The 25,537-nt window shown below is 63.3% G+C and overlaps 1 protein-coding gene across 5 annotated transcripts; it reads left to right on the top strand.

The window, feature by feature from the left end:
- The first annotated feature begins 257 nt into the window (after positions 1–257).
- Positions 258–25,537, top strand: SEMA6B (semaphorin 6B). Of its 5 annotated transcripts, none has more exons than XM_045044101.1 (17): positions 258–367; positions 16,076–16,225; positions 16,370–16,493; positions 18,057–18,117; positions 18,273–18,335; positions 18,966–19,067; positions 19,494–19,584; positions 19,932–20,051; positions 20,534–20,622; positions 21,245–21,462; positions 21,941–22,072; positions 22,297–22,446; positions 22,617–22,799; positions 22,877–23,023; positions 23,644–23,721; positions 23,827–23,885; positions 24,239–25,537. In XM_045044101.1, the coding sequence occupies exons 2-17, from the start codon at positions 16,105–16,107 to the stop codon at positions 25,195–25,197; spliced, it is 2,697 nt and encodes an 898-aa protein (XP_044900036.1). In that variant the 5' UTR covers positions 258–367; positions 16,076–16,104; the 3' UTR covers positions 25,198–25,537. The 5 variants fall into 5 exon arrangements, with proteins under 5 accessions (XP_044900036.1, XP_044900030.1, XP_023099835.2 ...); XM_045044095.1 differs by lacking the exon at positions 258–367 and adding an exon at positions 14,991–15,283; XM_023244067.2 differs by lacking the exon at positions 258–367 and adding an exon at positions 14,992–15,313.

Raw genomic sequence — 25,537 nt, 5'->3', positions numbered from 1 at the left:
CCCCGCTTTGGGGTGGGGGGGGTGTCCGAAGCAGGGGGGGGGGGCGGAGGTGGCGGAGCCGCGAGTCGCAGCGGCGGCCGCGGCGGGCGGAGGAGATGCGGCCGCGGCGCGCCCCGGGTCCGGCCGCCGCGCAGCGCCCCCCCCGGAGCCGACGCCAGCGCGCCGGGGGCCGGGGCTGAGCCCCCTCCCCCAGCGAGGCGCCGCGGGCCGGGGGCGGGGAGAGCGCGCGCCCCCAGCCCCCTCCCCGCACGGGATGCCCGGCTGAGCCGGCCGGGCCGGGACAGGTGCGCGCACGGACCCCCCCCCCCGCCCGCGCCCTCCCGCCCTCGCGCTCCCTCCCGCGCACTCGCGGCGCGGCGGCTTCGAGGTAAGCGCCCCGGGGCGTCTGCGAGAGGGGGTTGGGGGAGGCGAAGCCCCGGGGTGTCCGTCGGCACGCAGCAGGGGGGCTGGATCGCTGGCCCGGGTGGCCGGGTCAGGCGCCAGGATGGGGGCCTGAGGGCCCCGCCGCTCGGAGGGGTGATGGATTGGGCCGGTGAGGGGGTTTGGGGAGCGCTATCGCGGGAGGATCTAACTGTCAGCAACGCCACCGGGGAGGGGGCTGGGTTTTAGGGGGGTGGCTGCATGGAACGGTGTATTGGGGGTCCGGCGGCAACGCTGGGAAGGGACTGGATTGGGGCCTGGGGCGCTGAATGAGGCACCATAATGAGGGAGTCTAATGGCACCGCAGCTGGGGGGGGCCTGGATGGTTGCCTGGGGGCCTGGATGTGGAGCTATAATGGGGGTTCTGTCGGCACCGCAGCGGGTGGAGACTTTGTCCGGGGGGGGGGCCGGGGGAGGCACAATAACGGGGCTCGCGGCTGCGCCGCCGGGGAGCTGGATTTGGGCCCAGGTGGGGGGTTCAGGGCCGGCCGGGGCCTGCTGGCCGGGGGTGGGGGGGGTGGTGCTGGGGGGGCGGAGCCCGGAGAGCTAAGTCGAGGCCGACCCGGCACCGGTGTGGTGGTCCCGGCACGGCGAGGCCCCTCCACCCCACTCCGCGGTCCAGCCGCCGCACCTTGGGTGCCCCTGAGCCCTTTCCAGCCTCACGCCCGGCCCAGAACGAGTCCAGGGCGCGGGCCGCGGGGGAGGGGCCGCCGGGGGGGGGGAAGAGAGCCAGTAGGTCCGGATCCCCCCCCCCGTTGCAGCGGGGGCCCCGGGGTTCAGGGGCCCCCCAAGAGCTGACAAAGGGACAAAGAAAGCGTCTCTCTCCGAGCGCGCCGGGAGAGGTGGGGGCGCCGAGTGTGGCCCCCCTCCTGCGGGCGCTGATTGGTCCCCGGGGTGGGGGTCACGTGCCCCCCCCCCCCCCCCCCGCCCTGCTCTCCGCCTGCAGGCGCGCTCCGAGTTTAGGGCACCTCCCAGAGGGGGCGCTGCCGGAGGACACCCCCCCCACCCCCATGCCCCTGCCCCTGCCTGGGACGCGTAGATGCCGGAGCCGGGAGTGCGATCCACGGACCCTCCACCGCCTTTCGGCTCTCGCTGGCTGAGGTCTTTGGCACCTCCCCCTAAGGTTGTTACCTTTGACCCACGGACCAGAGGGGAACTGAGGTTTGCAGTCAGGAGAAGGGGCCCTCAAGCTTTGGGGGTCTGGGTTTGGCCTTAAGGAGGAAGGTGGGGGGGTGGCTAATGGCTGGGACCACAGAAGGGACCCCCCCCACCCCGTTTACAAAATTGCATTTCTTGGTGTTTCTCCGGGTTCCCTCGGCGTGTCAAAGGGTCCACATTCTCTCTCCAAAATCAAAGTTGGGTATCGCTGGGCACCCCCCACCCCCACCCCACTCTATGGGCTCCCCACCCAGCCTCTTTCCCACATCCTCCTAGACGCTGTTGGTTTCCTTCAGGGGCGAATTCGGGGATGTGTGTGGGGAATTGCTCAAAACTCTACATAGAATGAGTGCAGGATGTGGCTGGGGCTCCCTGGTGCGGTCAGGGCCCACCTGGGAGAGGGTCCCAGCCTCTCTGGGAAGTTGGCTGGGAGGTCACTGAGGCCCCTAGGACAGGTGGTAGCAGCCTGGAGGAAGCCTCACTGAAATGGTGTCAGCCCTGAGTTGGCCCCGTTCCCGAGGGTGGATGGGGAAACTGAGGCCCAAGAAATTGGCAGAGCGGGCAAAGAGGGAGGCCGGGCCTGGCCTCTCCCGGGCTTGCTAGACAGGGTGAAGGAGGAAAGGAGGCGTCACGTCATTGGAAACTGGATCCCAGCCCCTGTCCGTTCTGGGCTGTGTGGAAATTTAGACCTGAGGCTTCCAAGGCCCCCGCCCTCTCCAAAGAGGGGCAGGCTGGGGCTAAGAGGGGGAGCGCAGCTGTGCGACCTCAGACAGGTGTCTAGCCCTCTCTGGGCTGCCATGTCCGCAGGAGGCGATCTTTGGGTTTCGGACCTGAGCGGAGGGAGATGCGACAGAGAGAGGTCGCGCAAGAATGCCCTGGATTCGCCCCCCTCCACTCTCCCTGGTTCCCACCTACCTTCTGCCAGAGCTGAGCACCCACGGTCCTCGGGGTCCTGTCACCTCCTCCGCTTTGAGGAGAGAAGGTGTCTCGGAGCGGAGGCATTGCTTACCCGGGAGGGGCTACCCCACTGCTAGGCTTCTGTGCCCGCCTTTGTCCACTGGGCAAAGAAGGTGCTGGAGACGGGCTGGAGTTGCTGGGGTTACCTGGGGCTGGACCTGGAAGATAGAAATCAAACTGTCCTTGGAAAGGTGACCCTGACGTCAGCCAGCAGGACAGGTGAGCTGGGTCCCTGGAGGCTGGAGGACATGCCGGTCGCTCCCGCCTCCTGGGAAAGTGGTATCCCTGGCTGACCCTGGGGTGTGGCCCTGTCCCGTGTGCCTGGCCCTTTGTCAGGAGATGCTGGGTGTCCGGGGAGGCCTGGAGCCAGCGTCGGGACAGGTGGAATCAGGGAAGACTGCCTGGAGGAGGGGGTGGTGGCATCAGACTTGAGGGAGGGGAAGGATGTTGCCAGGAGAAGAGGGGGACAGGGATTCGAGGTCGAGGGGGTGCCCAGTAGAGCCACGGCGGGGTGTGTTGGGGGAGCCCTGAGCGTCTGGCCCATTTTAGGGGTGGGAGACCACAGGCAATAGACCCGAGAGGCGGCTGGGGGCTGAGAATGCCAAACTGAGGAGCGAGCTTTATCCCAAGAGCAATTAGGAGCCATGGGAGGTGTTAGAGCAGGAGAGGGAATGGGCAACGTTTTAGACCTTGAGCAGCCAGAAGGAAAGGTAGCTACCAGGCTCCTGGAAACCAAGGGAGCTGCCTGATGGGGGGTTGGGGGGCGGGGGGAGAGTTGTCCGTCCCGAGAGGTTGGACAGCCGTCTTTGCAGAACCCTGGAAAAATCATTCTGGCATCGGTCAGGGCCCAGGTGACCCTCCACATTCCTTTCCTTTTTTTTAACTTTTTAATGTTTATTTATTATTTTTGAGAAGCAGAGCGTGAGCAGGGGAGGGACAGAGAGCTGGGGGGTGGGGAGACACGGAATCCGAAGCAGGCTCCGGGCCCTGAGCAAGGGGTCTGCACAGAGCCCAACGCGGGGCTCGAACCCACGGACCGCGAGATCACGACCTGAGCCGGAGTCGGACGCTCCACCGACGGAGCCACCCCGGGCGCCCCCTCCCGAGTTGCTTTTCAATGTCCGGGTGCCGTGGGTGTTTTGAACTGTCATGGTTAGGATCCGGTAATTCTGAAAGTCTAAGCCACTTGAGGGGCTGGGGACCCGTAGGCGAATTCCTCCCAGGCCCAGCAGTGATATGGTTTGACCGCGAGCGTGGCCTCATTTAGCAGAAGTAGGGAAGTTGAGGCTCAAGGCAGCCCCAGACGCGGGCTCCAGCCACCTGCCCCCCATCCTGTGGTTGAATTCCCCGGGAGCCGGCTGCAGACCGACCCCCCCCCCGTCCTAGACACCCCCACCATTGCCCACAGCGCAGGTCTGGCCTGTCAGAGCCAAGGTTCAGCGGGTGGCCTGATAGGTCTGGACCCGAGCCATGTATTCTCTCATTAGCACGGTCATTGTCACCTGGCCTTTGGGGATGTCCACGTAAAGTGACAGCCATTAGATTATGCTACAGAGGTGACTTGGGAGGCCAGAGACCCCTCTTCCATTCCTTTGGGCAGGGATACGGGGCCCCCCACCGGCTCTGCCTCTGTGACCCTTCACTGGCCATCCCGGGGCCTGCCGGGAGGGAGGCCGAGGCTGGTGAGGACTACATTTCCCAGGATGCACCTTGGCCCTGGCTGAGCCTGCCTTCCAAGGGCAGATCTAGGGGAGAACTTCCCACCTACAGGAGCCCAGAGGAGGATTGTGGATGATTCTCAGAGGAGCCCTGGGGGAGACCTGGTCCCGGGGAATTCGGGAGACGCTCCTGGTGGCCCCCGTGTGCCATGCTCCATGCCGGGTGACCCTGGGATCCCCGAAAAAGAGGCTTTAGCTCTAGTGCTTAGTGAGCTCTCTAGGGGCTTCCAGGCTGGAGAAGAGGAAACAGGCAGACGCCAGCCTTTTCTGCAACGTGGAGTCAGAGCCCAGACACAGGGAGCAAATGGGGCTGGGAAAACTTGGTCTCTGCCCAGTGGATCCGAGAAGATGAATGGAGGAGGGGCATGGAAGCTAGGGCCATGACGGATGTGTAGGAGTTCCCAGTGCAGGCGGCTACACATTTTCTGAGAGTTCCAGACCCTCCTCCCTTTCCCGGAGCCCCAGGAGTCAGAGCCCCTGGGCAGTTGAGACAACCTCACTGAATTATTGGCCTTCGAGGATTGCCCACCTGGATCAGACTTACCTGGGTTGGAAACCATGGCTTTGCCCACTCACTCACTCGCTCTTGGAGGCTCAGTGTACCCATCTGTAAAACAGAAATACTATTCTCTCTCCTTTACGGTTGACCATTTAAAGGAGACACAGGCAAAACGCCAGGGCAAAGTCGTGTTGTTTTTCTTCAGAAAAAGTAACAAGTTTGAAAAGCAGGAACCTGTAGCCTCTGGCCCCGACCTCACTTGGTGCTGTGAGGTCTTTGCTTTCATCTGATGAGTTGACAGATATTTAATCAGTATCTGCCATGTGCTAGGTGCTGGGTCCCCAGCAATGACCAAGACAGACTGGGCCCTGCCTTTGTCGAACTCACAGCCGGATGGGGACACGGATCCCCACTAGGGAGGTAAAGTAAATTCAGTATAAGTTTGCCGAAGACAATCATCCGGGATGATGTAGCTGAGAAGGGCGGGGCTGTTTTAGCCGATGGTGTCAAAGAAGCGTGTCTCGGAGGAGGTGGCATCTGAGCTGAGACCCGGAAAATGAGAAGGAGCCAGAGATCTGGAGGAAGAGCATTCCAGGAAGAGGGTATAGCCAGTGCAAAGGCCCGGGGGCAGAACCGTACCAGGTGCGTTGGAAGCCCGTGTGGCCGGAACAGAGTGAGGGGGAGAGGGGGAAAGGGGGGGGGCAGATTGTGCAAGGCCTTGGGGGCCTCAGGGGACGGCTTGGGTTTTTACCCCCCAGTGAGGATGGAACCCTGGAGGGCTGAGGACCAAGGAGGGAGGGCGGCACCTGACTAAGGTGCTCACAGGCGCCCTCTTATGACTGACGTGGGGAAGACAGTCTGGGAGCGGCAAGGGCCGGGAGCTGGGAGGCCAGGGCAGAGGCCGCTGCCCTGCGCTGGTCCAGGCGAGCGATGCTGGGGACCAGACTGTGGCAGGAGAGAGGAAAAGGAGTTGGCGCGTGGGATAGACTTGGGACTTGCCTACAGAAGGATGTGGCGAGAAACTGAGGGCCCCTTTCTCTGAGGGGTAGGGAGTACTGGGGTTGAGTGTCTGGGTTCAAGTCCTGGCTTGGCCATTTCCTGGCTGTGCAGCCTTGGGCCTGTCACTCACCCACCCCGGGCCTCAGTTTCTTCAACTGTGACATGTAAGAAGAACCCCTCCCACCGACCCCACGGGTACTTTCTGTGGTGGCCGCAGCACCGGGCTGGGAGCGCAATACACGGCCCGGAGTGTTTGTTCTTACTTCCCTTTGCAGGTCTGAGCTCTGGGAGGAACGAGGCCCAGACCGGGGTGGCAAATCTCCCCGGGGTCGCCCAGCAAGCAGGGGCCCCCCGGCCCTCACTTTTTTTCTCCACTGATGCGCCGTTCTCACGCCCCATCGTCCCTCTGTCAACATCTCTGCCATTCCTGAGCCCTGACTCACCAGGACTTGTGGTCCATTCTGACCCCAGGGCCGTCCCCCAGGACCTCTCTCCCGCCTTTGTCTTCTTCAAGTTCATCCAGCAACACTTAGCCCAGCCCCGCCTGCCCGCCACCCAGCACCTCTTAAACGCTGTCCCCTTGCAGACCTGTCCTTCTGGTCCCGTCGTCCCCCTTGGGGATCCCTGTGGCCTTCCAGACGGGGCCTCAGGGTGGAGGGGTAAGCCTGGGGGGCGGGGAGAGGAGGGCTCCCAGAATCCCAAGAAAGGAGGACCGGGCTGGCCGTCTTCTTGGACCCCAAGGGCAAGAACCGTATCTCTTCGTCCTCCCGGGAGTGGACCCCCTAGGGACAAGCCTTATACCCCTCTGTCCCCCTAAACTGGGCCCCAAGAGCAGGGCCCAGCTCCTGTGTGTCTCCTTCAACTTGGGGCTGAGCACGGGGTCCGTCTGTCCCCAGGCCTACTTGGGAATCTGTGGGTGTCTGCCCCCCCCCAACCCCAGCCTCACTCTGGATTCCCTAGGAGCCCCCAGCCCCCTCGAGTGGCCCCCCTCCTGGGCCCTCTAATTACCCGCTGGGTATAAATGACACTTTAATTTCCTCAGAATGGTCGCCGCATCACGCAGAAAGGAGCCCCCCCTTCCCCGTTCCTAATTACAAGTTGCTGCTTCCGATTTGCCTCCTGGCGGCCCAATTTCCAAACAGTGATTAAAATTAATTACCCGGGAGCCCCCCCCCTCCCCGTCTGGGCCTGGAGCCCCGGGGGCCTGTCCGTGTCCCCTACTTGAGGTCCTGCTGTCGTGCCCCCGCCACCTGTTCTCCACCCCGGCTCCCCGAGTGGCCTGGGGACAGGAGAGCCTCTCTCTCCGGGTCTCCACTCGCTTATCCGCAAAACGTTCCTTGAGGCTGTGCAGGCTCGTGGCCAGATGGCACTCGGTGGGCCCGCGGCAAGAGGCAGCCTAGCCCCGCGGCCCGGGTTCGGATCCCGGCCGCACCCTTCTGTGGGCTGCGTGACTTTGGCCACGTGGCTTGACTTCTCTGGGCCCGTTTTTCCCACCTGTGAAATGGGGATGAAGGTGCCGGTCTCTGCCCCACTGGGGTGGGGTGGGCAGGAAGTGTGAATGAAGCGTGGGGCCCCGTAGGGGTTTCATAAAATCTTAGCTGAGGTCCCCGCTCTCCGCTGGGCCGCTGGGGGGCGGACGCGGGAGGTGACTCGGGTACTCTGGAGTTCCGTCCCCTCCAAGTTCAGCCAAGTTCAGCACGAACTGCGCCGAGTCCCCCGCGACCCCCCCCCCCCCCCCCCGAGCATGATCACCACGGAGACTCCTGCCGTGAAGGTGCACAGAGCAGGTGCTCAGAGAGTCTGGAGCAAACGTGTCCTTGCGGCTTTTTGTACAAGTAGGGACTGCTCGCGGGACACTGGTCCAGCTGGTGTTAGTGGAGCACCTACTGTTGCGCCCCGGAGCTGGGGCCGTCATCCCCGATTTGCAGAGGGAGGAAGCAGAAAGCTCGGCCGCTGTGTCCCGGGCCGGGGAGGGATGAGTTAATGGGCATCGGGCAGGCGTCGGGGGGCGAGGGGGCCTCTCTCCCAGCCCCTCCGTGGCCAGGGCCCCAGGGACTCCCTCTGGGTGCTCTGCCAAGTTCCTAGACAGCCCCGAAGCCCGGCTGGGCTGAGACCGGGGGCGACTGAGGCAGCTGGGGAAGGCAGCTGTAAGCAGAGCCGGTAACTGGACCTGGATGGCACAGGGGCCGGCTGCCGGGCCGGGTTACTCGATCCCCCCGGGGACACTGGGCCCCGGAGCCGGAATCCTGGGGCGGTCAGGCTGTCAGGAGCTCCTTCTATGGAACTGGAAACGGGCATCCCGCCCCCATCCTGGCCGCGGCAGATGGAGAAACAGGGGCTCCGAGCCTGGCCCTGAGTCACCTAGTCGCATACCCCTGTCTCCCCGCTGGAGCAGGGGCCCCACAGGGGCAGGGCTTGGCCTGGAACTGTGCCTAGCATACAGCTGACACTCAATAATTGCTCATCTCATGAGTAACTGAATAGCTCCCAAGGTACAGGGAGCCAGAGTCGGGGAGTGGCCTCCAGGATGGGGAGGGGTGGTGGCTGGGGGAGCCCAGGGAGTGTCAGGCTCAGCCAGGGCAGTCAAGGAAGGCTTCCTGGAGGAGGGGACATCCGCATGTAGCTCATAGGGATGGCGAGCAGGAGTTGGCTCCAAGGAGGGAAAGCAAGGTTACTATGTCTGGGTGGTTGAGGGGTTCTTGGGGAGCAGCTGGGCCTTGAGAAGGCTGAACGCGTCCCTGGCAGAGGAAGACAGCCTCAGCAAAGACCTGGATGTGGGACGGGTGAATTCTGGGCATGCATGGCAGAAGATGAGGGCAAGTGAAGATGAAGGTCATTGCCAGGGCAGGAGGGGTCCTGAAATGTCCGCGGATAGAAATCGGTTCTCTCTTCCGTGGGGGTACTAGGGAGCCATTGCAGGCCTTTGAGCAGGGTGTGGGCTGAGCTTGTGAAGCCCGGGAAAGAGTTGCTTGCGGGGAGGGGGATCGGAGAGGAGGGTGGCACTGCCCTTCGAGGCGAAATTCTCAAAGGCCCAGGGGGGGGAATGCCCAGCTTGGGATCGAAACTCCAACCTCCAGGCCTTTTGCTTCTGGGAGCCTCCGGAAGCAAGAGGGGTTTCTGGGAGACTGGAAGGAGAACTTCCCTGCTAAGGCCCAGAGGATGGGAGGCCTCCCCCAGGGGCCTGCTTATTCCTAAGGAGCAGTGGCCACACCCCCCAACCTGCACTTGGAAATCAGGGGTGAGGTTTGCATAATAACAGCGACGATGATAGGGGTGCCTGGGTGGCTCAGTCGGTTGAGCATCTGACTTTGGGCTCAGGTCACGATCTCGCGGTTCCTTGACTTCCAGCCCCGCGTTGGGCTCTGTACTGATGGCTCAGAGCCCGGAGCCTGCTTCGGATTCCGTGTCTCCCTCTCTCTCTGCCCCTCCGCCGCTCATGCTCTCTCTCTCTCTCTCTCTCTCTCTCTCTGTCAAAAATAAACATTAAATTTTTTTTTTTTTTTTAAATAACAGCGACAATGATAGGAATGGCCACTGTGGGCCAGTCACCCTGTTCAGCGCTTCCTCTGGAGCTGGGCTGTCCGGGGCCACTGGCCACGTGTGGCTGTTGAATCACGCGTGGCCGGCCCGAATCCAGATGTGCTCTCGGTGTGGAACACATGGCAGATTCCAAAGATTAAACGCGAAAAACAGCGTGTTGAAATGTCTCGTTAATCATTTTTACATTGATTACTTGCGGAAATAACAGTATTTTGGACCCATTGGGTTAAATAAGTTATTAAAACGAGTTTCCCCCTTTGAGTGGGGCCACCAGGAAATTCAAAGTGACACATGTGTGCACACGGCTTTCTGCTGGATGGCGTTGGTCTGGATTATGCCTTCCTATCGCCACAGCAACAGTGTCGGGTTGGGCTTGTAGCCGCCTGCTGCTTCTAGGTGGGGACACTGAGGCCCACACGGGGGAAGTGGCCGTCGGAGGGCTCACAGCGGACAGGAGGCAGTGCCGGGATTCGGACCGGGGCCATACGAGTCTGGAGACGGCTGCCCTGGAGTTCTTATCTGGCAGAGTTTTCTGTCCAGCCCTCATTCTGGGCCTCAGTTTCCCCAACCCACCAAGATGAGGCTGGCTGGGGTGGGAGGGTGGGTAAGACCCCGGGGTTGGCCAGCTGGGTGCCCACAGTTAGTTGAGGTCCATGGAGACAGTTTGAGGGCCAGAAAGCCATCAGTGGGGGTCGCAGGCAGCAGCCTCGTGGGGGGCGCGTGCACACACAGGCAGACGGCCTGCCATTGCTGGGGCACACGCATGTGCCGTGGGCGCATCTACGGATACGCGTGAATACACAGAAGCTCCCAGGGGCCCGTGGGCGTCCGCGGGGAGGACCCACACACCTGCAGACACTTGCGTGTTGTGGGGGTGACAGGCAAAGTGGAACCAGGGAGGAGGGCAGATCCAGATTCAAGCCCTGATGCTGACACTTAGTGCATTCGCTTACGAGCCATTATTGAGCACCAACGGTGTGCCAGACGCTGCGGGGACACCAGTGGACCGATACATACCCAAGACTGCCTGCCGTCACAGGGCTCGGCGTCCAGGGGGGCGGATGGGTGGGCGACTAGGTATCCACGCATAAAGTTTGACGTGCGCCCCGATCCCTGCGAGATCTGACTACAAGCGGCCTCCGGTTGGGCAGGTCTGGGTGGGGCCCTGGGACTCTGCATTTCTAAAAAAAAAAAAAAGAATTTTTTTTTTTTAATTTATTTTTGAGAGCGAGAGAGAGACAGAGCGTGAGCGGGGGAGAGGCAGAGAGAGAGGGAGACACAGAATCGGAATCAGGCTGCTGGCTCACAGCTGTCAGCACAGAGCCCACCGTGGGGCTGGAACTCGGAACCGCGAGATCATGACCTGAGCCCAAGTTGGGCGCTTGGCTCCCTGGAGCCCCCCCACCCCAGGCGCCCCCTCCCCCATTCTGTATTTCTAAGGGCTCCCAAGTGAGGCTGATGCTACAGGTCTGAGGAGTGGCAAACGGGCTAAATCGGACCCTTTGGGAGTGTGACACCGGGTGGGGAGGGGAGCAGGGGTGCGGGGAAAGGGTAGGGGCTACTAAGGTGAAAGGAGGTGGGAGCCCTCGAGGGCTGTGGGCGGAGGCGGGGGGAGGGGGGCGGGACCTGACTCCGGTGCTCACGGGCGCCCTCCGGTGGCCGCTGCGGGGATGACGGCTGGGGGCGAGGGCGGGAGCCTGAGAACCGGGGTTGCGGGGGGACCGCGCTGGTCCGCGCGGTAGATGAGGCGGGCGCCCCGGGAGCGGACTGGGAAGGGAAGGGGTGAGAATTCCGGATAACTGTGAAGGCAGAGCCCACGGGGCTTGCCGGCGTTGGGCGTGAGGGTGAGGGAATGAGGCTGGGGGCGGGGGAAGATTCGCAGGCGGGGCCTGAGGCATCAGCGGAGGCAGGGATGACGGCGGGGGGGGGGGGGGGGGGAGGGAGGAGCGGGGGGAGCACTAGCTGGCAGTCAGCAGATCCACCTGATCTGTATGATCGGCACTGTTCCGGTGAAAACCCCCGCCAGGTTTTATGTTTTCTCTGTGGTTTGCAACTTACCAGCTGATCCTAAAATTTATACCGAAGTGCCGGTGGGGGTGGGGCGGGGAGCGTAGCCCCGACGCCTGGGCCTGGGCCTGAAGGAGGGCCGGGTGGGAGTTTTCCGGAAGGAAACTGGACCGTGCCTCAGAGCGGTACGGTACGGGGCAGACAGGAGGGCCTCCGGGCCAGCGGAGGAGGTGGAGAAGGCTTGAGGGATGTCTCCGTCGGCCTCAGTCTTCCCGTCTGTACAATGGGAGGGTGCGCCAAGAGGTGGCCCGATGGTCGGGGTTCCAGGGGAGAGGCCCTGCCCCAGCGTGAGCCCTCCCGGATGGGGGCTGACGCTCTATTGCTCTATGACCGTCCCTTCTGCTCCCCAAGGGCACGAGTGTCTGTCCTCGGGGCTGCTGGCAGGGGCGCCTCGAGTTTCATGGAGAGGAGCAGATGGTCTGGGGGGGACGGGGGGGACGTGCTGAGGCCTCCATAACCCCGGGTCAGGGGGTAAACTGAGGCCACGCGCAGCGGGTGGGCCCCCGAGGAGCCCGGGCTTCCCAGAAAGGGCATGTGGGTTTCAGTTCTGCATTATAATCCAAATAACTAATGTGGGCCGAACAGGTTTCAGTCTCAGCTCCGTGCTTCCATTTGGGCCAACGCACCTCAGTCTCCCCATCTGCATAAGGGGCACGTTAACGGCACCCACCTCTTGGGTTAGTTGTGCTTGGATTCAATGAGTCCGCTTCGGTTTTTGCAATGTCTGGCGAGGAGCAGGTGCTTGGCGTTTGCCACCTGTATTTTTTTCTTTTAATTAAAAAAAAATTTTTTTAACGTTTATGCATTTTTGAAAGAGAGAGGCAGAGCGGGGGCGGGGGAGGGGCAGAGAGAGAGAGGGAGACACAGAATCCGAAGCGGGCTCCAGGCTCCCAGCTGCCGGCACAGAGCCCGATGTGGGGCTCGAACTCATGAACCAGGAGATCATGACCTGAGCTGAAACCGAGAGCCAGACACTGAAACGACTGAGCCACCCAGGCACTCCTGCTGCCTTTATTGTGTATTGAGCTCCCACTGTATGCCGGGCCCTGCCCTGGGTGGTGGGGACACATAGCAGCCAAGACCCTGTCCTGCCCTCTCAGGAGGCTCACAGTCCAGTGAGGAAGACGGACAGCTGGTAGAGTGATCAGGGAACTGATGGGGGACACACAGGCCCCTAGGAACCTGGAGGAAGCCCATTTGGGGTGATCTGGGAAGGCTTCCTGGAAGAGGCGGCCGAGACCCGAAAAACAAGTTTACCAGGCTACTGGGAGCAGGAAGGTGAACCAGGCAGAGGGAACAGCGTGTGCAGATGTCCAGGGGTGGAGACGGAAAGGTGGGGAGAAGTTGGGATGTCATTTTGAGGATACTGGGGAGCCATAGAAGGGTCTAGCGCAGAAGCGTTCAGCTGGGGGTGATTTTGCCTCCCAGGGAACACTGGACAATGTCTGGGGACATCTGTGGTTGTCACACTGCAGGGGGACCCTGGCATCAAGTGGGTGGGAGCCAGCCTGCTGCTCGACACCCCACGGTGCCCAGGACAGCCCCCCACCCCGCCCCGAGAGAACAGTGGCGCGTGAATGCCACGGGTGCCAAGGGGAAGAGACCCTGGTGAGATCTGCATTCTAGAAAGATTCCTTCGCTACCTCGAGGGGCATACTGAAGGGGCAGGAGGCGGGACTGGAGGCGGGAGCTGGGTTACAGAGCACTCAGGGCAGGGGAGGGGCGGGGAGGTCGAGACCCCACTCTTTGCCTGGGGGACCACCGGACTGTCCTTAAGTCGAGAAACTAGTAGGAGCAGTGGGTTCCGGCGAGAGAAGGCCAGTTTGGGACCCAGGGGTCCTTGGATGGATCCGTGGGGCAGGGGGGCAGGTGGACAGGAGGAGGAAATGAACTTCCCAGCCTCGAGGTGCTGCATCACAAGGTTAAGGAAACCAGGAGAAGAAATTAGCCGTGGGGTCCCACCCCAACCAGGGCCTCGGTCTGCCCACCCGTGCCCTGGGTCTTAAGTTACTGCCAGCCCCTCTGGGTGGAGGGTCGAGGGAAGGGCCTGGGTGATGATTAATCTTGCGACCAGTTGTATGCTCAACAGCTAGGAGCGGAATCCTGAAGCCAGAGAGCCCTGGGTTCGACCCAGCTGCCACATCCTCTCTCGTGGGGCCATAGCCCCCGAATTGGACCCTCAGCCTTCCCATCTGCAGAATGGGCCGAATATTACACCCCTCCTACTACAGCCACGGGGGGGCTCTGTGAAGTAATTCCTGGGAACCCCCCAGCCTCGCTTCTGGTACTTACTATGCCAGCAGCAACAACAGGAATCAGAATAATCAGCATTTATTGAGCACCTATGGTGTGCTAACACCCACCACAGGCCTATGAGATCAGTGCGGTCACTGTGCCCATTTTACAGATGAGGAAACTGAGGTCCAGAGGCGGGGGGGGGGGCGAGTAACCTGTCCAGGGTCACACAGCCTGGAAATGGCAAAGCTGGGATTTGGACCCTTGGAGCCTGGCTCCGGAGCCAGGCTCCAGAATGGAATGGAAGGTTTGTTTGACCCCACTCCTAGGCATGCACCCACAGGAGTTGAAAGGAGGGTCTCAAAGAGATGTTTGCCAACCCACCTGCACAGCAGCATCACTCGCGATAGCCAAGAGGGGGAAACAACACACGTTTCCGTCGACAGGTAGATGGATAAATAAAATGTGGTCCATCCACACGCTGGAATATGATCCAGCCTTAGGAAGGAAGGACGTCCCGCCGCCCGCCACCACGTGCATGGACCCGGAGGACACTGTGCGTGGTGACAGAAGCCGGACACAGAAGGACGCGTCCCGCGTGACCCCACGCACAGGGGGTCCTAGAGGCGTCCCGTCCACAGAGACAGAGAGTGGATGGCGGGAGCCAGGGCTGGGGCAGGGGCGGGGAGTCCGTGCTTCCTGGGGACAGAGTCTCAGTCTGGGGAGATGGAAAGTTCTAGAGACGGAGGGTGGGGGTGGTTGCACGACAGCGTGAATGTGCTTAACTGACGTGTATACTGAAAAATGGTTAAGATGGTAAATTTAGGGGGCGCCTGGGTGGCTCAGTCGGTTAAGCGGCCGACTTCGGCTCAGGTCATGATCTCGCGGTCTGTGAGTTCGGAGCCCCGCGTCGGGCTCTGTGCTGACAGCTCAGAGCCTGGAGCCTGCTTTGGATTCTGTGTCTCCCTCCCTCTCTGCCCCTCCCCTACTTGTGCGCTCTCTCTCTCTCTCTCTCTCTCTCTCTCAAAAATAAATTAAAAAATGTAAAAAAAGGTTTTTTAAGATGGTAAATTTATATTATATATATTTAATACAATGTCAAAAGAAAAATGTTCGGAAAAAAAAAAAAAAAGGACAGAACCCCTGAGAGGCCAGGGTGACCCAGGCAGGTGTCGGGGAGGAGGTCAGGGGTCCAGCAGCAGGAGGGTTCGTCGGGCAAGAGCAGGCCGGCGGCCGCACTGTGGGACTTGACTGCTCTGCGGTGGCCGTGGCCCCGGGGGCCTAGATCGGGGTCACTGGGAGCCATGGGTGGCTCCGGAGCAGGGGAGGGGCCAGGGAAGGAAGCTCTTAAGGAAGCAGAACCATGTCCCACGAACATGTGGGATCCGGGCGTCTGCTGAGTCACAAATCCCGGAAGCCCAGGGTCATGGAGAGGAAGCCACGCTGGTCCACGCAAGGCCTTCCTGTTTTTTGGCCCCAAATCCTCAGAGGCAGGGACTCCAGGGCCAAAGTTCCCACACCACCTTCACCTCCAGGGGTTCAGAAACCTGGGGCTCTGAGGCCAGGACACTGTGTGCCGATGTCCCTGCTGCTCAGAAGGGGAAACTGAGGCACAGGGCTTGCCCGAGGCTTCCCGGAAGGACGAGGCTGCAGGTTTCTTACTCAGGACGTCCGGACTGCACTCCTGCGGGTAGGGGTGTGGCGGGCTGGGTTCCAGAGGGTGAGTTCTGCTCACTTCCATCAACCGATCGTTACGTGAGGGGAAGTCTCCACTCTACACACCGGGAAGGTTCTTCAAGTTATCTTCAACGGGAGGGTGACGCCAGCTCCCTTAAGAGGTAGTGAGGTGCCTGTCACAGAGGTATTCCAGCCGAGGCCAGAAAGGCCGGACTTGGGAAGGAAGTCAGACTAACGGGGGGGGGGGGGGGGGCCTCTGAGGTCCCAGGCCAGCTGGCATATTTTGCGACTCTAGTGTGGCTATTCCCAGATGGCGGTTTATAAAATTCCAAGAGACTTTGAGGGTCGCTGTTGGTGGCGGTGGCGGTGGTTGGTTTGAGCCTTGCATTTTACGAATGTTGTGTTTTAATTCGAAGGATTCTTGAATATATGTTTTGAGGCTGGATTATTTCAATACGGGTCTTGAAGGGTTGCTGTCTATCGGGACCATTCAGCGTTTTACAGTGATTGAAAACCCCCTTTGTTCAAAAGTTATGTAAACGTTGTCACTACGAAGTTGTTGGAAACCGTTTTCTGAGCTTTCACGGCGCTGTGGCCGGAAAGTTTTTCTGATAATTAGACTGAAGGGCGCCCATCACCGTTACTGCCGTGGTTGGGGGTGTTTTTTTTTTTGCCATTGTCCCCCCTTGATGGGGAATTTTTTGGCTGCTTCAAGGGCCAGGCCGCTGCGGCTCGTGTGCGCCATCTCTCGGCGGTGGGCGGGACTGCAGGTCGCGCCGCTCACCGCCAGGCCCTTCGCTCTCAGGTGTCGCTTCTCGTCACCCCGACCTCGCCATGCGGACCCCGCGAGCGCCCCCTCCTCGCCCGGCCCCACTGCTCCTACTGCTGCTACTGGGGGAAGCTAATGGCCTCTTCCCCGAGGAGCCGCCGCCGCTCAGCGTGGCCCCCAGGGACTGTGAGTGGGGGGGTCCCAGGGGAGGGGGAGTCGCGAGGGAGGGTCTTGCTTCCCAGCTGGGTCTGCGGCCCCCTTTCCTCAGGGGCTCACCAGGCCAGGCTCATCCCGGCCCGGGATCACACCCGTCCCCAACCCCTCCCCCAGACCTGAACCACTACCCCGTGTTCGTGGGCGGCGGGCCAGGACGCCTGACCCCAGCAGAGGGTACTGACGACCTCAACATCCAGCGGGTCCTGCGGGTCAACAGGACGCTGTTCATCGGGGACAGGTATGAGGGATTGTCGGGCAGAGTGTGCAGGGTGAGGCGTGGGGAGCAGGTGACAGCATTTGGGGGAAGTTTGCATGATAGGGCAGGTCGTTGGCTGGAGTACAGATTTGTGCCCTTGGGGTGTGATTTTATAAAGGGTGCTGACTGAACTCTCTTGTGGGTACAGCCCGGTTTGCCCCCGGTGGGGACAGCTCTTTGGTCAAAACTCACTGGGTTTCTACAGAGGGTGCCGATGTGGGGCACGAGGGCTTCTCTGGGAGGGTGACATTTGAGTTGAGACCTGAGTGGGGTCCCCAGGCTTGGGGACATCTCGAGGGGGAGGGAGAAATCTGGGTAGAGAGCATAGTCTGTGCAAAGGCCCTGGGGCAGGATCCGGCCCGGTGTGTTGGAGGAACATTGAGGAGGCCCAACTGACTGGAGCAGAGTGAGCAAACTGGGAGAGGGTGAGGAGGGAAGGGCAGGGAGGGGGCGGAGTGAGAAGGGAGCCCTGGAGGGCTGTGGGCAGAGGAAGGCAGGACCTGACCCAGGTGCCCACAGGCACCCTCTGGTGATGGCTGAGGGGAGGACGGACGGAGGGCAGGAGCAGGGGCACCAAGGCAAGGCTACTGCACTGGTTCAGGGTAAACTAGGGTGGTGGCCGCGGAGGGCATGAGAAGTGGGTAAATTCTTGATAGACATTAAAGGCAGAGCACACAGGCTGATGTGTGTTGAGGGTGACTCCTAAGTTGTGGCCTTCGTCCCTGGAAGCAACGAGCAGCCTCAGCCAAGATGAGGGACAAGGCAGGAGCAGGTGTGGGGGACAGTCGGGAGCAGCGTGGCCAAGCTGAGTGTGAGACGCCGGGAGCCCCCCGCACGGAGACTCCAGGATCGGCCGGACCCCGAGTCTGGAGCTCAGGGAAGGTCGGGCTAGGCAGAGGACCGTGGGTGTGGTGGGGCTGAGACGCGGTTCCAGTGCTGAGAGTGGACGAGGCTGCCCTGGAGAAGAGGCCCGAGGACCCAGCCTGCGCACCCGGGAAGGGGTGGGAGACGGAGGGGACTGGAGAGATGGGAGGAAAGCCAGGTCCCTGAGGCGCTCCCAGCCGGAGGGGGGACGGGCCAGACACTGCGGGCTAGGGGGAGGAATAGAGACCATGTGACTGCTGGACTTCGCACGAGGTCGCCAGTGACCTTGACCAGGACAGTTTCTGCGGCATGGGGGGGGGGAGGGGAAGAGCCTGGGGGAGACTGAGAGGTGCCGAGAGGGCACCCGATGAAAGGGCTTTGGACAGTTCATCACGTTGGGTGTAGCCCCCTACGGCAGAGGGGCGTGTGAACGTGAGGTGGCCTATGTCAAGGTATGTGGGGCGTGCTGGAACCTGTGGGTCACTTTAGGGGACGAGGAGGCCTGTGGTGCCGGCGCAAGCACCCGAAGGCTCGTTCGGTGTTGCAGTTGCTTGGGGCTGAGGCTCTGGCACACCCCTGCGTGTTCGGTGTTGGATACTTCTGCCCCAGGGAGAACGGAGAGTGGGGGCAGGGGCTGGAGGCTCCCTTGCTCACCAACTATACCTTCCCCGCCCCCCCCAGGGACAACCTGTACCGGGTGGAGCTGGAGCCCCCCACGACCACGGAGCTGCGGTACCAGCGGGTGAGGAGGGGACACAGGTGGGAGAGGTGGGGGCGCACTTGAGGCTTCTGCTCGGGGGGTGGGGCCTGACACGGTGCTGGGGAGCAAGAATTGGGCGCGCCCCCGCGGGGGTTCCTAGGGCTGCGGGGATCCCTCACCACTCCCTGTGCCCTCAGAAACTGACCTGGCGCTCCAACCCCAGTGACATCAACGTGTGTCGGATGAAGGGCAAGCAGGAGGTGAGTGGACCCTGGCCACGCCCCCAGCCGCTCCCCGATCCCGCCCAGCCCGGGGCAAATCTTCCTCTGCCTACATCCCAGGCCAGCACCCTCGTGTGGCCACGGCTCCGCCCAGAGCCTGGCCACGCCCCCATAATGTCCTCAGTCCTGGTCACGCCCACATCCCCGCCCCGCCCTCCGCGGTCCTAGATCTGCTCTGCCCCGCCCCGCCCCCTGCGCTGGGCACGCCCACATCCCCGCCCCGCCCCTCCCAGATCTGCTCTGTCCTGCCCCCGCCCGCTGCACTGGGCACGCCCCAGCCCGGCCCCGCTCCGCCCCCTCCCAGATCTGCTCTGCCCTGCCCCCGCCCCCTGCACTGGGCACGCCCACAGCCCGGCCCCGCCCCGCCCCCTCCCAGATCTGCTCTGCCCTGCCCCCGCCCCCTGCACTGGGCACGCCCCAGCCCGGCCCCGCTCCGCCCCCTCCCAGATCTGCTCTGCCCTGCTCCCGCCCCCTGCACTGGGCACGCCCACAGCCCGGCCCTGCCCCGCCCCTCCCAGATCTGCTCTGTTCTGCCCCCGCCCCTGCACTGGACACGCCCACACCCGTGACCACGCCCACCATGGCTTCTCTCTTCCCGCCCCGTCCCAGGGCGAGTGTCGGAATTTTGTAAAGGTGCTGCTACTTCGCGACGAATCCACGCTCTTCGTGTGCGGTTCCAATGCCTTCAACCCCGTGTGTGCCAACTACAGCGTGAGTCTCCGCCCTTCGAAGCCCTGCCTGCCCCAGGCCCCCACCTCCTGGTCTTTGCTCACCCGCCCTCTACTGGCCCTACTCTTGCCTCAGGCCACATCACCTCCTTCGGGAAGTCTTGCTGGATGAGCCCTCCTCGGCCCCTCAACGGGAGCTCCAGAGGAGGCTTCCAAAGGAGATCAGGGAAGCCATAGCTACTTAAGCTACAAGCCAGTTATAGGATTAACTAGGATTGACTCTTAGACCCGTTCACAGATCAGTAAACTAAGCCCTAGAGGGGCTAAGTGAGCAAATCACACAGCATCCAGGGTAGAGCCACGATTCCCGGGGGGGGGGGGGGGGGGGGGGGGGGAGGGGGGGGCGGGGAATGGGGCTGCCAGGTGTGGCCAGGAGCTCTGTTACTCAGGCCCTGTCCCCCCCCTGCAGATGGACACACTGCAGCCCCTGGGGGACAATATCAGCGGCATGGCCCGTTGCCCATACGATCCCAAACATGCCAACGTTGCCCTCTTCTCTGGTGAGTGTCCCCCAACTCTGACCGTCTGATGGGACCCCAGCCCTGAGCACCGTGTGGCATTTTCCACTCTTGGAGTTGGGTTATTATGAAGGCGGCTGGGAGACCATCTGTCCAGCTGGGAAGCGGGTAGAATCTCAGCCACAGTCAGGACTCAGCCAAGGTCAGGGCTCAGCTGGGGGGTTGGAGATCAGCCTGGGTTCGGGCTTCGATGGGGTCAGGGCTCAGCCTAGGGCCGGAGCTCCCCTGGGCTCTGGGCTCAGTCTTGGAAGATCAAGTACTGACCCACCCCACCCCTGGCCTCTGTGATCTAATTTCTCACCTGCTTCCCCCCACTCACACCCATCCAGAAGGGATGCTCTTCACGGCCACCGTTACTGACTTCCTAGCCATCGATGCCGTCATCTACCGCAGCCTGGGGGACCGGCCCACTCTGCGTACCGTGAAACACGACTCCAAGTGGTTCAAAGGTGGGGTAGGCATTCATCAAATCCCCCCACCAGAATAAGAGTCCCAGCAGAGATGGAGGCGGGGGGGGGGGGGCTCCTATTTCATCTTTGCAACTCACTGGGCTCTTTTGAGGATAAAGCCAGAGGAAAGATTTGCATTGGAGCTAAAGTAGAATTTGCTGGAAGCGGGAAGCTTAGAAGCCTGAAGTAGGAGTCACAAGAGGGTGATAGCAGGAGCTTAGCTCTTCAACACGTTAGGGAGGAAGGTGACCAAAATAGTAGACATTGCTGTTTGGGGAGGGTAGACACAGTGATTTTAGGATTCTGACACCCCACACCGCCCCCCTCCCCGAAAATTCTTTGAGTCTATTTTATTTTGCCTGGGTAATCAGCGAATGTCCCCCCTTCACTATAAAAGCAGTCACCCCAGCTGATGTGTTCACAGCCCCAGAAACACCATTTCTCGTATCAGGGGCTGGGTTCTGACCCCTCCTCTCCTACAGAGCCCTACTTTGTCCATGCGGTGGAGTGGGGCAGCCACATCTATTTCTTCTTCCGGGAGATCGCGATGGAGTTTAACTATCTGGAGAAGGTAAGGTCCGATCCTCACCCCCACCCTCCCACTGAGAGGCCCTTGCAGTGGGGCCTGGAGCTGAGGGGCTCTGGTCAGGGGCAGCGGGGAGCAGAGGGGGACCCACGAATCTCCACCTGGGGCGAGAGGGTCCGCCCTCTACCTCCAGTCCTCAAGACCCTCCACTCCAACCAGGACCCGGCCTCTGAGGCCGGAAGACATTCACGGGGGCGGTTCATGGGTTTGAGGGCAGGGGACACTTCTGGCTTCCAGTCCTAGTGCTGTCGCTGTTGGCCTGTCCCCCCGCCCCGTCCCCCAACCCTCTGTCCTTCCCCCCACCCACCGACGCACCCTCCCGCCCATTCGTCTCTACCCATCTGTCCATCCATCCACACACGGATAAAGTCCCTGGCCCATAGTGGGCGATCCGTAAACAGACGAGGTTCAGGGCCGCGACGATCATCGCTGACGTCCCCCCGTTTCCGCCAGGGAACGCGTTGCTCAGAGGGGTGTGGCGACTGGGATCCCTCAGGGCCACACTCCTCTGTCGTGGCCCGGCTGACGGCCAGTGCGGCCCGCGGGCGGGCCTTCCCGGACACAGGGCTCAGACCCCCACCCCCCCGTCTGTCTGCTGTTGCCCCAGGTGGTGGTGTCCCGAGTGGCCCGGGTGTGCAAGAATGACGTGGGGGGCTCCCCCCGGGTGCTAGAGAAACAGTGGACGTCCTTCCTGAAGGCGCGGCTCAACTGCTCCGTGCCTGGTGACTCCCACTTCTACTTCAACGTGCTGCAGGCTGTCACGGGCGTGGTCAGCCTGGGGGGCCGGCCGGTGGTCCTTGCTGTCTTCTCCACCCCCAGCAACAGGTCAGAGGACCCCGATGGGAGCAAACTGGGGCATTGGGTGGACGTGAGCGGAGGGGTCCTGCATTCGTCATGTATTTCCCGGGTCCATTCCCAGTTGGAGGAATAACATGTGCAAAGGCCCCGAGGCAGCCGTGAGTTTGGTAGGTTTCGCCAATGGAAAGGAAGCCCCTGTGGCGGGAGAGGAGCAAGCGAGGGCGACGGTAGAGGATATGAGGGCAGAGAGGTGACGAGCCACTGGGAGAAGAGTGGACTATATCCTGAGAGCTCTAGGGAGCCATGGGAGAGTGAGGAGCAAAAGAGAGACAAGGCCACACAGGAGCCCCGTTCAGGAAGCAGAGCGACCGGGATGGGTGGGGGCATCTCCGGCCCAGGGGGCTGGACATCTGACAGCCTCACAGGGACAAAGACTCTCTCCCACACGCGTCCAAGGCCCTGCCCTCCGTCGGGCTCACCGCTCCCTTTCACCTAACTCCCCCAGCATCCCCGGCTCGGCCGTCTGCGCCTTCGACATGACGCAGGTGGCTGCCGTGTTTGAAGGCCGCTTCCGTGAGCAGAAGTCCCCCGAGTCCATCTGGACCCCCGTGCCGGAGGACCAGGTGCCACGGCCCCGGTAAGAGGCCCCCCCCCCGGATCCCGAAACGGGTGCCCGGGTGGGGGTCCTGACCCCGGGGACCGAGGGCTGGGACTTCCAGGTGGTCATCTGTGGCTGAGTTCAGCTGTACCCATCATACAGATGCAGAAAGCTGAGGCCGTTTGGGCAGGGCGGCAGGTCCCCCTGGCAAATCAGAGCCCCTGGGTGGGGATGTTCAAGTCCACCGCTTCCTCCCCACCTAGACCTGGGTGCTGCGCGGCTCCCGGCATGCAGTACAATGCCTCTAGCGCCTTCCCCGATGAGATCCTCAACTTTGTCAAGACCCACCCCCTGATGGACGAAGCGGTGCCCTCTCTGGGCCACGCGCCCTGGATCGTGCGGACTCTAATGCGGTCAGTCCCCATGCGTGGCGGGGGCGGCGGGGGGGGGGGAGGCCCAGACCGGAGCCTGGCCTGGTGGTCTGTCTGTCCCGGATACACACCCACGTCACCGCCCCCGTGTCTGCCTTGCCTGGCCCGGGTGCTGTCTCGTCACGCCTGACCCCTGCCCGCCCTGGCCCCAGGCACCAGCTGACACGAGTGGCTGTGGACGTGGGCGCCGGCCCCTGGGGCAACCACACCGTCGTCTTCCTGGGTTCCGAGGTGGGCACCGTCCTCAAGTTCCTCATCTGGCCCAATGCCAGCGCCTCAGGCACCGCTGGGCCCAGTGTCTTCCTAGAGGAGTTCGAGACCTACCGGCCGGACAGGTGGAGTGCACAGAGGCGGCCCGGCGGGCGGGGCGGCGGGGCGCGCCCTTGACTCTTACCAATCCGCTCACCCCTAGGTGTGGACGGTTCAGCAGCGGTGAGGCGGGGCGGCGGCTGTTGAGTCTGGAGCTGGACACGGCCTCGGGTGGCCTGCTGGCAGCCTTCCCCCGCTGCGTGGTCCGCGTGCCCGTGGCCCGCTGCCAGCAGTACTCAGGGTGCATGAAGTGAGTGCCCCCTGGGCCGGGCTGCGGAGGTGACCGGGGCGGGGGGGGAAGCAAGTGGCAATGGGAAGTGGGGAAAGTCCAATGCAAGTCCGGGGCCCGGCAGCCTCCTGGCTTATTGAAGAATGAGCCAGGCAGGGGACACCGCCCGTGCAAAGGCCCTGGGGCAGGATCGGGCCTGGTACGTTGGAAGAACAGCAAGGAGGCCAGATTGACTGGAGCAAGAGTGAGCGAGGGGAAGAGAGGGAAGCAGGGAGGGCAGGGAAGACCTGGGCTTTACCGAGGTGGGAGCCCTGGAGGGTTGCGGGCAGAGGAAGGCGTGAGACCTGGCTGACATCTTTAAGAGCAGCAGGTGTGGAAGAAGCTGGGGACCGGGGAAGCAGCTGTCTTCCCGCCTTTAAAGTGGGTGGCAGGAGCTGGTGTGCAGGCTGAGACCCCCCTAGTCTCAGTGTGAGCCCCTCAACGCGGCGAAACCCTTTCCTGAGCCCGCTGTCCCGAGCCTCATCTCTAAGGGGGGGGTGAGGGGGGGATAGTAGCCGCCGATTTGTCACAAGCACCCCTGGAATTGACACTGAAAGGTGCCTCGTAAGGGACTGTGGCTGATGGGTCACCGTCTGCTCTAGGAACTGTATTGGCAGTCAGGACCCCTACTGTGGGTGGGCGCCTGATGGTTCCTGTGTCTTCCTCAGCCCCGGCACCAGGTACTGGGGGACAGGGGGTGGGGGAGGGGGTCTGCCCCCCCTGACCATCAGGCTCTGAGAGAGGTTTCTGATGACTGCCCCTCTCGCCCCCCACCTCCCTATCAGAGGCACCTTTGAGCAGGACGTGTCTGGGGCCAGCACCTCAGGCTTAGGGGACTGTACAGGTAAGTGGAGTGCGCGCGTGTGTGTGTGCGCGTGTGTGCGCGTGTGTGTGTGTTGGGGGCGGGTGCTGGCCTCCGTCAGGGCATGGGAGGGGCGGGGGGGCCTCACTTCCAGCAGGGGTGGCGGGGGAGGGACACAGAGAGAGGGGCCAAGAGACGGACACACAGACTCGGAGAGGACACACGGACCCCAGCGGACAGAGGGCCACAGAGATGCCACCGAGCGGCCGGCCGGACTCACTGGCGGAGGGCGGACGGCCGGCGGGGGCCGGCGGGGCCAGCGGGGCGGGCGGGGCGGGGACCCCAGCGTCCCCGCCGCCCCGGCTCACGCGGCCCCGCCCGCCCTCCCCGGCCAGGACTCCTGCGGGCCAGCCTGGCGGAGGAGCGCGCCGGGCTGGTGTCGGTGAACCTGCTGGTGACGTCGTCCGTGGCCGCCTTCGTGGTGGGCGCCGTCGTGTCCGGCTTCAGCGTGGGCTGGTACGTGGGCCTCCGCGAGCGGCGCGAGCTGGCGCGCCGCAAGGACAAGGAGGCCATCCTGGCGCACGGCGGCGGCGAGGCCGTGCTGAGCGTGAGCCGGCTGGGCGAGCGCAGGGCGGCCGGGGGCCGGGGCGGCGGCGGGGGCGGCGGCGGCGGCGGGGGCGGCGGCGCCGGGGGACCCCCCGAGGCCCTGCTGGCGCCCCTGATGCAGAACGGCTGGGCCAAGGCCACGCTGCTGCAGGGCGGCCCCCACGACCTGGACTCGGGGCTGCTGCCCACGCCCGAGCAGACGCCGCTGCCGCAGAAGCGCCTGCCCGCCCCGCACCCCCACGCCCTGGGCGCGCGCGCCTGGGAGCACGGCCACCCGCTGCTCTCGGCGTCTGCGTCCTCCTCCCTGCTGCTGCTGGCGCCGGCCCGCGCCCCCGAGCCGCCGCCCGCGCCCCCCGCGCCCCCCGTGCCCGGAGAGCCGGGCCCTGACGCGCGCCTCTACGCCCGGCCCGGCCGCGCGGCGCACGGCGACTTCCCGCTGACCCCGCACGCCAGCCCGGACCGCCGGCGCGTCGTGTCGGCGCCCACCGGGCCCTCGGACCCGGCCCCCTCCGCCGCCGCCGCCGCCAACGGCCTCCCGCGGCCCTGGAGCCCGCCGCCCACGGGCAGCCTGCGGAGGCCCGGCCCCCACGGCCCGCCGGCCGCGGCCCTGCGCCGCACGCACACGTTCAACAGCGGCGAGGGCCGGCCGGGCGACCGCCACCGCGGCCGCCACGCGCGGCCCGGCACGGACTTGGCCCACCTCCTCTCCTACGGGGGCACGGACAGGACTGCGCCCCCCGTGCCCTAGGCCGGGGCCCCGACGCCTCGGCGGTGCCAGCCACGGGAACCAGGAGCGAGAGGGCCGGCCCAAGCTCTCCAGTGGGTGCTCACGACCCCCGCCCCGCCCCGCCCCGCCCCGCGTGGGGGGCCCCCTCGGCCGCACGGAAGCACAACGAGCTCGGCGCCCCCGCCCCGCCCCGCCCGGGGCCGCGGGACACTGAGGCGGCGGTGGGGGCGGGGGTGGGGGCGGGAGGAATGTGCTATGGATTTGAGGTTGACCTTCTGCGCGTGGATTTGGGTTTGTTTTCCAGTTGGCGTTTCTTTTGCAGATTTCTATCCAATTGCACAACTCCGTTCTTGGGGTGTCA

This window comes from Felis catus, chromosome A2 (assembly GCF_018350175.1).
Source record: "Felis catus isolate Fca126 chromosome A2, F.catus_Fca126_mat1.0, whole genome shotgun sequence".
NCBI lineage: Eukaryota > Metazoa > Chordata > Mammalia > Carnivora > Felidae > Felis > Felis catus.
This window is presented reverse-complemented; position numbering and strand designations above follow the sequence as displayed.

What these genes read in the sequence shown, in the direction of transcription:
- SEMA6B (XM_045044101.1), top strand. Translation starts at nt 16,105, where the DNA reads ATGCGGACCCCGCGAGCGCCCCCTCCTCGCCCGGCCCCACTGCTCCTA. An exon ending in AGTTTAACTATCTGGAGAAG is followed by an intron (nt 20,623 to 21,244) that starts GTAAGGTCCGAT and finishes CTGTTGCCCCAG; the next exon opens with GTGGTGGTGTCCCGAGTGGC. An exon ending in CAGTACTCAGGGTGCATGAA is followed by an intron (nt 23,024 to 23,643) that starts GTGAGTGCCCCC and finishes CGTCTGCTCTAG; the next exon opens with GAACTGTATTGGCAGTCAGG.